The sequence below is a fragment of the Phoca vitulina genome, unplaced genomic scaffold, assembly GCF_004348235.1.
Source record: "Phoca vitulina isolate PV1807 unplaced genomic scaffold, GSC_HSeal_1.0 scaffold3, whole genome shotgun sequence".
NCBI classification, from domain to species: domain Eukaryota; kingdom Metazoa; phylum Chordata; class Mammalia; order Carnivora; family Phocidae; genus Phoca; species Phoca vitulina.
The window spans coordinates 66,391,469-66,409,364 of record NW_022589706.1 but is presented as its reverse complement, the minus strand read 5'-3'; the positions used below and the strand labels follow the sequence as shown (position 1 = coordinate 66,409,364).

General features: G+C 40.7%; 1 protein-coding gene across 1 annotated transcript in view; it reads right to left on the bottom strand.

The window, feature by feature from the left end:
- HERC6 (HECT and RLD domain containing E3 ubiquitin protein ligase family member 6) overlaps positions 1 to 17,896 on the bottom strand; it is a 52,867-nt gene that overhangs the window by 32,580 nt on the left and 2,391 nt on the right. Inside the window, exons 2-10 of the mRNA XM_032400795.1 lie at positions 17,293 to 17,452; positions 14,939 to 15,015; positions 11,276 to 11,503; positions 9,648 to 9,745; positions 8,266 to 8,393; positions 6,650 to 6,786; positions 5,702 to 5,769; positions 719 to 840; positions 96 to 155 (exon numbers count right to left, since the gene is read on the bottom strand). Coding sequence (XP_032256686.1) covers positions 96 to 155; positions 719 to 840; positions 5,702 to 5,769; positions 6,650 to 6,786; positions 8,266 to 8,393; positions 9,648 to 9,745; positions 11,276 to 11,503; positions 14,939 to 15,015; positions 17,293 to 17,452 — 1,078 coding nt within the window. The remainder of the gene's footprint in view (positions 1 to 95; positions 156 to 718; positions 841 to 5,701; positions 5,770 to 6,649; positions 6,787 to 8,265; positions 8,394 to 9,647; positions 9,746 to 11,275; positions 11,504 to 14,938; positions 15,016 to 17,292; positions 17,453 to 17,896) is intronic.

Sequence of the window (17,896 nt, the reverse complement as noted above, 5' to 3'; positions counted from 1 at the left end):
AAAATGACTGACTTGAAACATTTCATTTTAAATATTTCTCAATGTTCCCCTCCCCCCCGTGTTTTAAATGAAGATAAATCTCATGTAAAAATTACCTTTTCTTTAAAAAACTTGCAGTCAGACAAGCAGGAGATGAAAATATCATCATAATTTCACTGTAAAAGTAACAACACATGTGTTAAGTCGTAATGTACTATAAAGCATGCCTCCTCTTATGTCCAATTATACAACTGATGACATGGAATCGTTAAGGAAAACTACTCTCCTACGAGTCTTCCAAATTCTGGACATATTTTGTGCTGATAAATCTCCCCCAAATCCTTCATAGTTGATTTTACCAAGACATGGATTTAAATAAAATCCATCCTTCTGAAAACAGAAACTTATGGTGCCCCAGAGTATAAACTCTGAAGATACAAAAGAGCGCACTTCAATGAGGGCTTTGTGAGATACAACATGTTTTTGATTCACTCCTGCATCTCCCGTGGCTATCAAGGTGCCTAGGAACTGTATGTCCTCAATATAGCTGTGTTAAGTAAATGATGAATGAATGAGATCATCAGTGACTTCTTCAAACTTCAAGGTGGTAGAAGAGAATCATGGTTAAAATGCACATGCCTTCACAGCAAAGCCAAACCTTCTGTCTTATGTTTAGGATAAAATGATCCCATGGCTTCAAAACCAAATATTTGATTTATAACTTATCAGACAGAGCGACCTCTTAGCCACTTCAGGTTTAGTGCTTCCTGCTGCCGCTGCTATCCATTTTTCCATCAGGGACTGGTTAATTTGGCTTATTTCTGGCAGGATTTTCCTGGAAACATCTGTGGAACTGGTATCCTTCATGGAAGAAAAAAAAATGATCAGGAAAACATACCCACATGCTGAGGAATAAATAACACTGCAAAGCTTGTGGCAGGTGGTAGGTAGGCCCCACCCTCTCTGATGTAGGGTTTGGTGAGAAGGGTTATGTCCTCAGACTGGCCTGGCTTTTCCGGTTCCTAGCCTTGGCCCCTGGCTTGGTCTGAGCCTTAGTTTTGTCATTTAAAAATGGAATGACACAAAATAATTGAAAACAGGGACTCAACCAGATACTTGTACACCAGTATTCACTGCAGCATTATTCACAATAGCCAAAAAGGTGGAAACAGCTGGTGTCCAGTGACAGCATCCATAGATGAACATGGTGTCTACGTGCAGGAGAATATTCAGCCATAAAAAGGGAAGAGATTCTGATGCATGCTGAAACATGGATGAACTTTGAAGACATTATGCTAAGCGAAATAACCCAGATACAAAAGGGCAAATATTGTGTGATTCCACTTATATGAAATTGGCAACTTCATAGAAAGTAGATTAGAGATTACCCAGGGCTGGGGGCAGTCATGGAATAGAGACTTATTATTTAATGGTTACAGAGTTTCTGTTTGGGGTGATAAAAAAAAGTTTTGGAGATGGATAGTGGTGACGGTTGCACAATATTGTGAATGCAAGTAATGACACTAAATTACATACTTAAGAATAGTTAAAATAGAAAATTTTATGATGTGTGTGTGTGCGTGTGTGTATTTTAACCACAATTTAAAAAATGAGATAATAATACCTACCTCTCTGGGCTCTTGTTAAGATTAAATGATATTAGGTATACAAAGCCTTTGGATTACAGTTCGTATTCAGTAAATACTAGTTTCTTTCTCCCCTCTAATCACCCATAGATTTTTAGTTTTAGATCAGTGGTTTCCAAACTTTAGCATGCAACAGAATTATCTGGTGATCTTGCTAAAGCATAGACTGCTGAGCCCATCCCCGCAGTTTCTGATTTAGGAGTGGAGCTCAAGAATTTGCATCTGGCAAATTCCCACGTGATGCTGCTGCTCTGGTGTAGGGACCACACTCTGAGAACCACGGTTCTAGACAATACTTGAAACCAAATGGCTCGGGGCGCCTGGGTGGCTGTCATTGGGCGTCTGCCTTCGGCTCAGGTCATGATCCCAGGATGCTGGGATCGAGCCCCACATCGGGCTCCCTGCTCAGCGGGAAGCCTGCTTCCCTCTCCCATTCCCCCTGCTTGTGTTCCCTCTCTCGCTATCTCTCGCTCTCTGTCAAATAAATAAATAAAATCTTAAAAAAAAAAAAAAAAGAAACCAAATGGCTCAGTGAGCGGTGTCAGAAATCACTATATGGAAAGAAAAAATCTGCCTTTTAATAATAGCCTTCCAAAAACATTAGTGCTCTGCTCCATGTTATACCTCTACCTCCAGTGAACTTGTAGTAAGTCAGGAAGTTCTTTTTTTGGAAGAAACCTCTATCTATGCCCAACATGGGGCTTGAACTCAAGACCCCGAGATCAAGAGTCACATACTCTACAAACTGAGCCAGCGAGGCACCCATGAGTCAGGGAAGTCTTCATCGTTTTTATTTAATGCTTAAATAAAGACCTCCGGGAAAAAATGTGTAACCATGACTTCTGAAGTTCCCTTCAGCTTCTTGATCTGAGCCTTGGGTGTCTCCTCTGGTTCAATCACGAGAGAGCTTGTATTCCCCCCCACGTGGCTGGAAACTTAGGACAATGAGGTGCTCCCTATTGGCACTTACATACCATTTCTTCTACTCTCTTCAAAATCCCAGCTCCCCTGAAGTAATCATCTCTCAATGTCCTGGTCACTACCCTTCACCACTGAAAACTTTAGTACCTTGCTGTCTTCCTCAGCACTGCCATGCTTGTTGTCATGCTTCCCGTAATTCTTGGCAACTACAGAACTAATAAACAGGATTTATTTCCCACCTTGATCTCTCAAGTCTTGATCTCATCTCCATACTTCTCCTCCGCTCCGCCTCAACTACCCATGTCCTGGATCAGGGTTTCAAGAGGGATGCTATTGACATTTTGTGTCAGATCGTTCTTTGTTGTGAGAGTCTTGTGCATTGCAGGATGTTTAGCAGCAGCCCTGGCCTCTACCCCCCAGATGCTAGTGGCTGCCACCCCAACACCCCTGCCCCTTTCCCTGTTACTACAACCTAAAATGGCTCCAGCAATTGCCAACTGTTTCCTGGGGCAAAATCATTCCTAGCTGAAAACCACTGCCCTAGATCTAGGTAATACCCTATGCTTTATAATCATCAATAACTGTTTCACCTTCTAAAATTTCTATTAGAAGCATTCTCAGGGGCGCCTGGGTGGCTCAGTCAGTTAAGCGTCTGCCTTCGGCTCAGGTCATGATCCCAGGGTCCTGGGATCGAGCCCCGCATCGGGCTCCCTGCTCAGCGGGGAGTCTGCTTCTCCCTCTCCCTCTGCTCCTCCTCCCCTCACCCCCATTCATACTCTTTCTCACCTCCCCCCGCAAATATATAAATAAAATCTTAAAAAAAAAAAAAGAAAAGAAACATTCTCTTCTTCGGTCATCATACACCTTTTTCTGATTCTCTTAAAGTGAAACTCCCAATCTAACATTCTTTGGTGCTGGAATGAGTTAAGACTTTGGGGGCTATTGGAACAGAATGAATGTATTTTGCATGCAAGAAGGACATGAATTTTATTGGCGGGGCGGGGCGGGGGGAAGAATGTTATGGACTGAATGTGTTCCCCCCCAAATTCATATGTTGAAATTCTAATCCCCAGTGCAATGGCATTAAGAGGTGGGGCCTTTGGGAGGTGACTAGGTCTCATGAATGGGATTACTGCTCTCATGAATGGGATTAGTGCCCTTATAAGAGACCCCAGAGAGCTCTCTTGCTCTTTCTGCCATATGAGGACACAGCAAGAAGACAGCTGTCTATAAACAAGGAAGCATGTCCTCACCAAACATTGAGTATGCTGGCCCCTTGATCCTGGACTTCCCAGACTCCAAAACTGTGAGAAGTACATTTCTGCTGTTCATAAACCACCTAGTCTATAGTGTTTTGTTAGCAGGCAGAGCAGACTAAGACACTTACTTTAGAGCGGAACCCACTCCAACATTCTTTGAGGGCATTAGGGTCTCCAATCCATTGACCCTACTGTTTGTTCATTATTCATCACCTCCTCATTTCAATATTGTTTTATCTCAGGGAATAAATAGGGAGGTGCAAGGAGAAGGAGAGAGCCAGGGGAATAGCCAGTTGGTGGAGCAGTCAGAACATACATATTTATTGATTAGGTTCACCATCCTATACGGGCATAGCTCATGGCATCCCAAAACAATCGCAACAGTAACATTGAAGATCACTGATCACAGACCACCATAACAAATATAGGAATAATGGAAAAATTTGAAATATTGCAAGAATTACCAAAATGTGACACAGAAACAAGAAGTGAGCAAATGCTGTTGGAAAAATGGTTCCCATAAATTTGTTCTATGTAGGATTGCCACAAACCTTCAATTTGTAAAAAATGCACTAAATCATAGTGCAATATAATGAGGCATGCCTGTATACTTCTGTCTCCATACAAACATTTCAGAACCAACCCAGAAATATGATAATAAAATCCTCTCTGTCAACAATTAGGAGGGTACTACAGTACGGTGGATAATGGTATAAGCTTTGGAGCTGGATTGCCTGGGTTTGAATCTAGCCTTGCCACTTCTTAGCAGTGTAACTTTGGGTAAGTCTACTTCTCTGAGACTCAGTTTTTTCATCTGTAAAATGGGGGAAATAATACCAATTGGAGTTGACATGAGGATTAAATGTGTCAATAGACTTGGAGTATTTTATTTTTTATTTTATTTATTTATTTTTTAAAGATTTTATTTATTTATTTGACAGGGAGAGACACAGCGAGAGAGGGAACACAAGCAGAGGGAGCGGGAGAGAGAGAAGCAGGCTTCCTGCGGAGCAGGGAGCCCGATGCGGGGCTCGATCCCAGGACGCTGGGATCATGACCTGAGCCGAAGGCAGACGCTTAACGACTGAGCCACCCAGGTGCCCCTAGACTTGGAGTATTTTAATTGGTACCTAACTCATGATGACTACAATTAATATTAATCACTGCTGTTATTATCATCAATATTACTTAATGATAAACAGTGTAGAAGCAATGAATTTAGGTTTGGGGGTCTCATCTTAAGAGATGTGAGGAGGAAGTGAAAATTACAGGATATTTTTTTAAAGAGGTTATACCTCATTTTTTCAAAAAGATTTATTTACTCATTTGAGAGAGAGGAGTGTGCGAGCAAGTAGGGGGAGGGGTAGAGGAAGAGAATCTTTCAAGCAGACTCCCCACTGAGCATGGAGCCTAGTTGACACAGGGCCATCCCACAACCCATGAGATCAAGACCCAAACCTAAACCAAGAATCAGATGCCCAACCAACTGAGCCACCCAGGCAACCCGAAAATAACAGAATATTTTTTTTAAAAGATTCTATTTATTTGACAGAGAGAGAGAGCACAAGCAGGGGGAGTGACAGAGGGAGAGGGAGAAGTAGGCTTCCTGCCAAGCAGGAAGGGATGCAGGGCTCGATCCCAGGACCCCAGGATCATGACCGGAGCTGAAGGCAGACACCCAACCAACTGAGCCACCCAGGTGCCCCTCAGAATTATTTTTTAAGAAGCATTCTAACAGAGGATCTTCTTAGTAAAAAATTTGAATACATACAAATGATACAATGTTTGAAACACTGCTCTGAAATCTAGACAGAAAAAAATGATTTTTATTTGTTTTTGTTTGTTTTTGGTTTTTTTAAGAATATTTTTAAAAGGAACAGAAAGTATAATAGATACCTGATAAGTTGTCACAAAACTGGCATGTGTTCCAGCAAAAATATGTTTGACTTGAAAATCCGCAAGGTCTAAAAGAAAGTATAAATCAATGCTTATTGTTTTTAGAAGTAAAAAAATAAATCTTTTGTTATAAACCTAAAACTGCTCTAAAAACATAGTCTTAAAAGAAACCTGATATATTGGGGTGCCTGGGTGGCTCAGTCAGTTAAGTGTCTGACTCTGATTTTAGCTCAGGTCATGATCTCAGCATCGTGGGATTGAGCCCCACCTTGGGCTTTGCAGAAGCACAGAGTCTGCTTGTCCCTCTCCCTCTGCTTCCCCCCCACCCCGTGCTCTTGTGCATGCTCTCTCTCTCTCTAAAATAGATAAAATCTTTAAAACAAAATCTGATATATTACCAAGCTAAATTTACTTATTTTTGGCAATTTATATTCTTCTAGATGAATTTTGACTACAAGCACCATAAAAGATTAATTTTGATCAGGTTACATGTTGTATATACTTAAAATTTAATTTTTCATGCACTCACATAATGAAACCAGGGTGATGTACTTTAGAAGAGGGTTTTTTTGTTTATCTGTTTTTTTATTTGATTTTAAGCAATCTCTACACCCAACATGGGGCTCAAACTCACAACCCTGAGATCAAGAGTCACACACTCCACCAACTGATCCTGCCAGGTGCCCCTAGAAGAGGTTTGATTAAATATATAAAAGTGTATCTTTCTGATAGTTCATCGACTTGGGATCTTTTCATATTACCCTAATCTTTAGAAAAAAAAACTCCAGGAATCATTACATAAGAAAAGATGCATATTGTACAGATTTAAAAATAACAGTACAAAAAGAACCACAGTTCTTTGTACTCTTGTGAAAAGAAGATAAGTAATATTTCTCCTCCAGTGGCATCAATTAAAACAAAATCATAAATTAGTGGGACCACTCGTACCATCAGCAGAAATCAGGCAGGTAAAGTCAGCGTTCTCTGTCAGAGCCTCCGGATGAGCTGGGCTGCTTTTGCAACTTGGTCCGCGACCAAAAGACACTACCTTTCCAGTGGTGTAGACATATGCAAGGGTATGGTAACTGCAAGAGACAGAATACAATGAAGATCAAAGTACTCACACTTTTTGAGAAAGATGACGTCTCCTAACACAAAATAACAGATTTATCTTATACTAAGTACTCAGATCCCTTATCATAATGTCAGGGTGAGAGGGTACCAAATGATGTGACTAAACAAATGGTAGGTGAATATTAACTTATTACTAACCTTAAAGATAGAATATTATCGATGGGTCTTTCCTATGGTTTCTTCCATTTGTGTTTTTTTGTTTTGTTTTTTTATCTTATTTATTTATTTGTCAGAGGAAGAGAAAGAGAGAGAGCACAAGGAGGGGAAACAGTGGGAGAGGGAGAAGCAGGCTTCCCGCAGAGCAGGGAGCCCGAAGCCGGGCTCGATCCCAGGTCCCTGGGACCATGACCTGAGCCGAAGGCAGACGACTAACGACTGAGCCACCCAGGCATCCTATGCCATTTGTGTTTTAAATGTAAGCTTTGTTTTTTATGAATTGGGTAGATAATATTCAGTGTCCTCATAATTAGGTTATGCAAAACTCTGAATGCATATGCAAATACATATTATCTTCTATTTGCATGAGAATACTTTAAATCTTGTCTTATCAACTTAAGTAGGCAAACACCACTATTTTTATTTTATTTTATTATTTTTTAAGATTTTATTTATTTATTTGAAAGAGAGAGACAGAGAACACAAGTAGGCGGAGTGGCAGGCAGAGGGAGAGGGAGAAGCAAACTCCCCACTGAGCAGGGAGCCCGATGGGGGGCTCAATCCCAGGACCCTGAGATCATGACCCAAGCCGAAGGCAGACGCTTAACTGACTGAGCCACCCAGGCGCTCCTATTTTTATTTATTTATTTATTTAAGAGAGAGAGAGAGAGAGAGAGAGAGAGAGAGAGAGAGCTCTAGTGTGCACACGAGCAGGGGCAGGGCAGAGGGGGAAGGAGAGGAGAGAGAGAATCTCAAGCAGACTCTGTGCTGAGTGCAGAGCCCCATATAGGCAGGGCTCAGTCCCAGGACCCTGAGATCATGACCTGAGCTGAAGTCAAGAGTCAGACACTTAACCAACTTAGCCACCCAGGCGCCCCACCACTATTTTTATTTTAAACCCTCCTCCCAACCCCCAGCACCTAGTAAGGTGGTCTATACACAGCAGACTTCCAATAAATTCTTATTAAATAAATGAAATGTCTAGAATAAATGAGAAAAAATAGACAACTTAAACTATATTTGAAAGAAGTAAATTTTCAGAAAGGAAAATGATCTATAAAAAGAGTAGTCACTTATTTTGGGTTTTAAGGTTTGATAACATTGCTGAGGAGTCTTTTTTTTTTTTTTTCTGATGAACAGCCAAGTTTACTGAACCATAGTACAAAGCTCCAGAAGAGGGAGGGGACCTGAGAGGGTTGCCCTGAGGAGTCATTTCGAAGTAATAAAATACAGCACTCTCTACTCACACTAAAAACAAAAAACTAGCCCCTTACCTTCCACAATCTATCTGTGAAACTAGGCCATCAATTCCTTCCACGAGTTGTGGACCTTCCTTCTCAGCAATGGGGCTGTGTCCCAGCTGTCCGTAGCTATTGCCTCCAAATGTGAACACTTTCCCAGTCTGTTTGAAAAAGACAGAATCAGACTAATTTCAGATTTTAAAAAGTAACTAAAAACTTAAAGCTTAAGTATCATCAGAGAATTGTATGAGAGCACTATGTGAAATATAAGCTCTATATAAAGGGGAGGGGTCTTATATATATTATTTCTGGTAATAAATGTAAGGGTTAACTCATTAAATGTGAAAAACCGTTGGCATTCATTGTAGAATGAATGGATGGACAAATTAATTGGTTTAAGAGTAACATTAACATTTAAGTAGATGGTTGCTTTATTTCTTTGAGATCTCTGAAAATAATCTTTTTTCAAAAGATTTTTTTTTAGAGAGAGATAGAGTGAGTGTGGGGGGGGGGAGTGGGCGAGGTGTCCTTGGGATTCTCTCTCTCCTTCTCCTGCTGCCCCCGCCCCTCACCCCCTCACTCATGTACATGCATACTCTCTCTCTAATAAAAAATAAATAAATAAAACAAATAATGCAAATTACTTTAGATATTTAGTTTTTATTCACTTTTTAGCTTATTTAAATAAAAAACATTTAAATTCAATTAATTAACATATAATGTAGTATTCGTTTCAGAGATAGAGGTCAGTGATTCATTTAGTTTTTAAATAAACATTTCAACCACACAAATAGTTTTCAAGTCTATTCCTTATGGCTATGGAGAGAATCCATCCCATCGGAACATACTATTTGGTCAGTACAAGAAGAGGCAAACATTTACAAAACGGGCTTGTAATTGTGCCAAGCAAGAAACGGAACAAAGTAGGTTCTAGTCTATAATTTGGGTTATTGAAACCTGTAAAAATTACTTTGTTGCTTCTACATTAATTTTCATCTGTATAACTACATTATGAATGAATAATTGCTAAAAGGATTAGCTCCTATATTAATCGTTTTTTAATTTTTTTTTAAGATTTTATTTTTAAGCAATCTCTACACCCAGCGTGGGGCTCAAATTTACAACCCCAAGATCAAGAGTTGCATGCTCTACCAACTGAGCCAAACAGGCACCCCGTTAATCTAATTTAGTGGGTATCTAAAAATATTTCTTAAAGCTGAAATTAGCTTCTGTTATAAGATCTTGAAAATTTCATGGTTTATATTTGGTTAATTTCTCCTCTTTAGATATTTGTACATTGAATGGATATGTTGAGATATTGATACACATATTGCTTTCAACAACAGTCAGTACGTGTACCTTGTGGTAACATTTCTCAGGAATTCAAAAACAAAGAGCAAAACATTTTAGATTACCTGGGTAAGCACTGCAGTATGCTCATAACCACAGCTGATATAAATCACACCTAGATTCTTCAGCGCACCAATTGAACGAGGCTTGGAGCTTTGCAGTACTGAAAGAAAGCAGAATCTCTAGAGTATAAGACTCAGATTTCATGAGTTTTCACATCTTTTAATATTTTTATCATCTTATAATTCATTAGCATAATTTTTTAAATGAGCACTCAGAAGTATTATAAAGAGAGGGAAGGCCCTGCTTTGGAAAAGAAAGAAAAACAGTCTTTTAGCATCTATTTCTGAAAACTATTAAATCTTCTGGAATGCCTAAGGCTATTCTCCTAGAAAGCTAAGTTTTAAGACCTTTATTCCCAATAATATTGCCATTATGTCATATTCATTTCTGTCACATAGTCGGTGTTCTGCAAGCATGCAATAATAATTGAGAAAATAAGAGGACTTACTTCATGTTGACTGAGTTAAATGAGATGAGATCTAAGTACCGGCTGAATATCTGTTAGCCAGTCCTGCAAGGAACTGAACAGAGGAGGGAGGAGGGATAGGGCTCATGCGCTCATGGGGAAGGTTTCGCAGGGCGTTTAAGGATTATCAGACGAACTGGTTGTTTCTCCTGCTAGCATCTTCTAATCCAATGTGCAAGCTTGGCTGCACATTGGAATAACCTGTGGAACCTTTAATAAAGACTGATGCCTGGCTTCCATCCCCAGACATTCTGATTTACTTGGTATGGGGTCTAACTTGGGCGCTGGGATTTTTAAATGCTCTTATGGCAGACAAAATAAGGGGCTTCAAAGCTGTCCGTGTCCTTCCCCAGAGGCTGTGGATATGTTAGGTTACTCGGCAAAGAGGAGTTAATGAAGCAGATGGAATTAAAGTTGCTAATCTGTTGACCTTAAAATAAGGAGGTTAGGGGCACCTGGGTGGCTCAGTCGGTTAAGTGTCTGTCTTCGGCTCAGGTCTTGGTGCCGGGGTCCTTGTATGGAGCCCCATGTCGGGCTCCTTGCTCAGCGGGGAGTCTTGTCTCCCTCTCCCTCTGCCCCTCCCCACTGCTTGTGCTCTCTCACACTTGCTCTCTCTCAAATAAATAAAATCTTTAAAAAAATAAAATAAGGAGGTTAGCCTGGATTATCTGGGTGGGCCCAATGTAATTACAAGGGTTCTTTAACAGAAGAATCACTGTCAGAGTAATGTGACCTGAGGAAGACTTCACCAGCCATTGCTGGCTTTGAAGAAGGGGGCTATGAGTCAAGGAATGCAGGTGGACTCTAGAAGGGGGAAAAGACAAGAAAATGGTGCAAGGCCCATCCCCATCCCCTACCTGGCTGCCCTGAAGCCTCCAGAAAAGAACACAACCCTGCTGACACCTTGATTTTAGCCCCGTGAGACCTGAATCAAACTTCTGACCACCAGAACTATAAGATAATAAATTTATGTTGTTTTAAGTCACAAGTTTGTGGTAATATATTATAGTGGCAATCGAAAATTAAGATGGCTCCCCAGGTGATTCTAATGTGTCACAAAGTTTGGGAATCACTGCTCTAATCGTCGAGAATCCCCTTTGCAGAGCTGGTCTTCCAACTGGAGAGAAAGAATGATTTACTGCAAGAAGAAGACTATCTCGTTACCTGGGACATTATTCTTGCGGAGGGCCAGCTGCCCTGCATTGTTGCTTCCCCAGCCAAATGAAGCCCCAGAGAGAGACAGGGCGAAGCTGTGGGCCCCGCCTGCAGCCACCTGAGTGAGGGGGATGCCGTCCAGGGACCTCACCCTCTGTGGGCTGGCTTGGGAGGGGTGCTCCTTCCCCAGGCCCAGCTGCCCATGGCTGTTACTTCCCCATGAAAATAGTTGACCATCTATAAAAATAAAGCAGAGAAATCGAGAATTACAAACACATTGGAATACCAAATTCGAGTAGAAACTACCACCCTCATTCTAAAAGTCATTAATAACTAAAATAGGGATAAAGGAGGTTCGAGTATTCTGACTAAAAGCAAGGAGGATGGTCAAGAACACCTTCAAAAGTCCCTTCCAACAACATCCACTCCTCTTCTCCCTCCAGTTAAGGGCAACTCTGCTCTTCCAGCTGCTCAGACCAGAAATCTTGGAGTCATCCTTGACTCCCTTCTTTCTTTTACACCCTTTAGCCTAGCAAATCCTGAAGTCTCTATCTTTAAAATGTGTCTGGGATCTGACCACTTCTCACCTCTCCACTGTTACCACCTTAGCCACCAAGCCACCATCACTTTTCTCCTGGAAGTTTACAACAGCCCCTCACTGGGCTCCCAGAGTCCATCTTTGTCTGTTTTCCAAAGAGCAGCCAGAGTGTTCTTTTAAAAAAAGTAAGTCAGACTGAACCCTTTAGGAATTTGTTCTTACTCAATAAAAGGCCAATTCTCACCAAGGCTCACAAGCCCCAGGTCACGAGGATTCACCATGACACGTCTCAGACCTTATCGCCTCCTTGCTCAGACCTTTCCAGGGACCCTGCTGTTCCTAAGCATACTGCTGAGCATGCTGCTACCTCATTAATGGCCTTTGCATCTAGATCATACCTCTGGATCATGGCCTTAGCATCATGTCCCCCTTCCTCCCTTCTTTTGGTCTCTGCTCACCTTGTAACAGTTTCCCTAACATCCTTTATAAAAGAGAAAGATTCCTTTCCTCCACTCAAGTACTTGCTCCCATCCCCTTACCTGGCCTTACTTTTCTTCATACCCTTACCTCTGTTACATGACATAATTATTTGTCTATGTGTTTAAGGCTCACTTCCCCTACACACCCCCCAGAATATAAGCTCCATGAAAGCAGAATCTTAGGTTTGTTCACTGCTATATCCTCTTTGCTGGAAACATAGGCACTTAAAAAATATTTGTGGAATGACTCTATGGGAGTAAAAGACCATCGACATTTTATGTTGAATTTGACCAGAGATGGATAATTTACATGAGGTCAAAAATCAAGATCTACTAATGCTTCATTGTTTACCCAGAAAAATGCTAACATAGCTCAGATTTTTATGTTTATTATAGCTGATTTTTCTTTTTTAACTCTTCTAAAGTTATTTCTACCACTGAAAAGTATTTCTGGGGCGTCTGGGTGGCTCAGATGGTTAAGCGCCTGCCTTGGGCTCAGGTCTTGGGGTCGAGCCTAGCATCGGGCTCCCTGTTCGGCGGGGAGCCTGCTTCTCCCTCTCCTTCTACTACTCCCCCTGCTTGTGCTCTCTCGCTCTCTCTGTCAAATAAATAAATAAAATCTTTAAAAAAAAAAAAAAGTATTTCTGAGGGCCCACTGCACAATGTCAAACTCATATGGAGGTCTATGAGAACTCACAGTTCACCATAGCAAATGTACTGGGTATCTGGGCTCCATACAACCTTCAGTCCATACCAATATAAAGACAAATCAATACCCTGGGGAAATAATTCAAGCTATTTCAATAATTAAGAAGAAGGAAAGCAAGGAAGGAAGAAAGACTAATAGTTCTTGTACCCCGGGCATCTGCTATGGATTGTACAGGATATAACAGGATATATTGCGTTCCTTCTTTCACTGAATCTTCTAAACACCCCATACGTACTCCTACAGATGAGAAAATCATCAGGTTAAATAACTTGCCCTAGATCAAATCTCTGGAAATGGTGGGATGGAATTATACGATAGCCAGAGGACTATGCTGTGGTCTCATGGCCTGCGTGGTACAGTAGTTGAGTGCTTAGGGTTGGGATGTAAACAGGTATAGGTTCAAATCTCACTTCTATTTCTTAGTGTGTGACCTTAGGCCGATCACAGAAAGTCTCTGAGCCCAAATTTCCTCATTTCTAAAATGAGGATACAAATAATGCGCAGCTTCTGTGTTTGTTAAGTGATTTCATGAGATTACAGGCGTAAAGCCTCTCACGTGGTAGCTGGTGCACAGACGGCAACCGGGAAGTGTCCAGAATCCCTGAGGCACAGCAGCCGTTACGCATATGACGTCACCTGGGGGACATGTAAACGTTACGTGTCCCTGGAAGGCGCTCACGATATGCCATCCCAAAATATGCCACTCTGGCATAAGGATTATTTTGTTTTTGTTTTTTTTTAAGATTTTATTTATTTATTTGACAGAGAGAGACAGTGAGAGAGGGAACACAAGCAGGGGGAGTGGGAGAGGGAGAAGCAGGCTTCCCGTGGAGCAGGGAGCCCGATGTGGGGCTCGATCCCAGGACCCCAGGATCATGACCTGAGCCAAAGGCAGACGCCCAATGACTGAGCCACCCAGGCACCCCAAGGATTATTTTGAGCTAAAGGCAACTGAGAATCCACAAGTGTGGGAAAAGTTCTCTGCCCTCCTCTGATCCACCCAAAGGTAAGGTATATATTTCCCTTTGTGAAGGTGTCCTCTTCTCTTGCACCCGGGATGGGGCAGTGACTCATCACCAGAGATGGAGAGTCTGCCTCAACATGAGTCTTCACAGATAACCCCCCTTTTTTTAAAATTTTATTTTATTATGTTATGTCATCACCACACTTCACTATTAAGATAACCCTTAATAAAATAACTCTTATCTTCCCTTAGTTTCCCCCATGTATTTCCAAGTCCCATGTATTTCCCAACAATCGATCATCCTGCAAAGCCCAAATCTTTCCCTCATTAAAACGGCTCATAAGCCCCCAAGTCTAAACACTTCCTGAGTTTCACTTCTTTTCTGTCAACTTCCGTGCACTAAAATAATAAAACTGGTGTGCCTTTTCTCTTGTCAATCTCTTCCGTCACTTAAATTTGCAGACTCCCAGGTACTGAACCAAAGAGGATAGGAGAAAAGTTTTTCTTCTGCAACACTCTTCATTGAAACATTTTGACTGATGCTGGACAAAGGATGGAGATGTTAGTAGAAGAAATGTAAAGTCATAATTTTGATATCTTGACTTTTCTTTCTTTGATCTAAGTAAAAAAGACAAATAGACCTTAGTCTATCTGAATTTGCTGGTACACGCAACCATTCAGCATAAAGGGCAAAGTTCCGGATAAATCTGTTATTAAATTCTGAGAGAGTCAGATCAGGTCATGTGAACAGAGATGACCCTTTATGGCATTGATATGAATTAGGCACTACTTAGACTATAATAAGAGCAAGGAAAATAGGGAAAAAATTGAAGAACAATACAGCTTATGAAATCTAAAGAGTTAAAAAACTTCTAAATGCATTAAAATGAGCCCCAGTGCATTAAAAATCAACGGGCATCATTCTTATTCAAAAAAATTACTTTGTAATGACACTTAGAAGATCCAAGAACCCTTTTTTTACCTTCTGATAATGCCAGGGAATGGTAGTGTCCACAGGAAACTTGTATAATTTTTATACCAGTCAGAGTTTTTATCTTCCTGTAATAAAAATGATACAAAATCTATGAATCCTTCTTTAGAGTGGCTCACCAAGTGAACTACAGATGTTAAAACAATCCCAGGTAATACATTTGGTTTAGGGAAATAACTATCTCTGCCTTTCTTTTCTTTTCTTTTTAAACTGGGCTATTTTAATGTTTTTTACAATAGAATAAATAGTTCTCTGGATGACTGCAGATATGTAAGGCTGTTTGGTAGTATTCAGAAACACCACAGTGATGGTGATTTTCCTGATTGGCATGTAATCTTCAGTAATTTTAAGTAGTTACTTGTCTGAAACTGCTGTCAAACCAACAAGTCTGCATTTGTGCATCCATCATTTTCAGGATTGTCGGTAACCTGGGCATATTTTCCCCAGAAATAACTTTATTTTCTTATTTTTCTGTAGTACCCTTATTCCAAAGCCTTCAAACTATTTTTAAAGATTTTATTTATTTATTTGACAAAGAGAGACACAGCGAGAGAGGGAACACAAGCAGGGGGAGTGGGAGAGGGAGAAGCAGGCTTCCCTCTGAGCAGGGAGTCCGATGTGGGGCTTGATCCCAGGACCCTGGGATTCTGACCTGAGCCGAAGGCAGACGCTTAACAACTGAGCCACCCAGGCGCCCCAAACTATTTTTAACATGACATCAACATGTATAAAGGTACAGAGCAGAATCTAAATCCAAATCCAGTTATAATACAAAAGTGATTTTTATTAGACTTTTAATGCAGTATATAATGTACTAACTTTTATTCCATACTTATTGGCTTAAAAGAAAAATTTCTTCATGCACATATGACACAGGGCTTTAGAATTTATAGAACACTGTTATTTATATCACCTGATTTAAGCCCTATGCAATAAAGAAATCATTAGGTTGAATCCTATTAAATGGCCATTTTTGTGGATCAAAAACATAACTATCAGCAATTTCATATGGTTGAACCTAGTAGAACTCAGAGTTCTGGTTTGCTCTAGGGAATCACATTATAGATATCATGTTGTAGAACTAGACTCAAACCTTCATCTTTTCATTCCAAGTTCAATACTTGTCCCCCAAAGCCACAGCACTCTCTTACACAATTAAAAACCAGAAGACGTAACAAAGAGTAACTTCCAAGTATTAAAAATCATGCTTTTAAAAATTCTTAAACATGTAATTCATGAACACACAATTCAGACTGCTTGTCATATCATTCGTCCTAGGAAGCTGTTTGTGAGGAAATGATTCCCCCCCCCGCCCCCTCCCCCCCCCAACCCCGCGTCTTACTACTTAAACTATTAGAATCCAGTGGCTTAAAACAGACCAAAAGGTTATGTTGGGAGGAAAACTTTTCCTTTTCCAGTATGGATCCAGTTGATACGGGACACACAAATTAACTGACAATAGACAGATTAACAGGAGAAAAACCAAGGCTTATTTACATGTACAGAGGGGAGCTCCCAGTAATGGAAAATTTGTGGAATCACCTTAAATATATCAACCTAGCAAAAAGGAGGGGATTTAGGACTTCAGTAGGAGAGTATGGAAGTTTCCATAGGGTTTTTTGATGTTGACTGGGCAGTCTGTCTTCACAGCAACTGAATTCATAGGAAACTCCCTCCAAGCTATTAATGGCAGCTGTGTTTTCAAGGAGACTTGGCTTTAGTCGGAAATGAAGTTCAGATAAGATTGCTTTCTGTATCTTTTATTTAATGTTTTTACTTTAAAATAATATTTATTGGGGCGCCTGGGTGGCTCAGTCGTTAAGCGTCTGCCCTCGGCTCAGGTCATGATCCCAGGGTCCTGGGATCGAGCCCCACATCGGGCTCCCTGCTATGCAGGAAACCTGCTTCTCCCTCTCCCACTCCCCCTGCTGTGGTCCCTCTCTCGCTGTGTCTCTCTCTGTCAAATAAATAAATAAAATCTTTAAAAATAATAATAAAATAAAATAATATTTATTTTATTTTTATTGATATTTTATGTGTATTTTATATTTTATATATCTTATATTTATTTATTTACCACAGTATTTCCAATACATAAGATTTATGTAGATCAAAGGGTCACATGTTCTCATTTCACCCTGCCTTTCTCCTTCATAGGACCCTAATTGAGTAACAATTGATGTTAGAAGTTTTTTCCTGTCTCATTCTCTCACTACACTATAATCATTGGGGCTAGGGACTGTGTTTATCATAGTCATCTTTGTACCCTGACATCTTGCATAGCGCCAAGCACATGAAACTGAAAAATACTGGATGAATGAATGAATGAATGGAAATATACTTACCTAGGTATAAGATTTATTTCCTTAAATTCTCCAACTCCCAGCTGTCCTTCAGAACCAGCCCCCCATGCAAAGACCCTTCCTTTGTAACAGACAGCAAGAGAGTGTTCCTTTCCACAGCTCACAAGATCAACACGTAGAGTTTCCAATGCGCGAATTGGTTCTTCAGGAACAAAAACAAAACAAAACACCTCAGAAGATTATTAATTTAGCAACAAGTTTACTTTCTTCAAAAAGAAGGGTCACTCGGATTTCTCATCTTTTCCAATGGACTTTCAAATCAAGGCTTGACATAAACACTGCAGGTGTGAAGGAAAGCAGCTCAATGTGAGTTCCACTGTCTATATGGGAATGTGGTTGCCATTCCAAAGGATGAGTTTCATGGAGGAGGGCAACTTGTACAGACTATGATGTTTGGCCTATGACCTCTCTATGATGATGGTAGCCAAACCAGGGGAGACAGAGAGAAGATGGAATGGCCTCCACTCTACTCTTCTGACTTCCCAGCCCTGAACAGTGAGAATAGTCAATCCCTTATCAGGAGCAAATGGGCAGGGAGCCTTCCCCATGAATGGGAGAGGCAGAAGCCAGGTCCTCTCACAAAGAA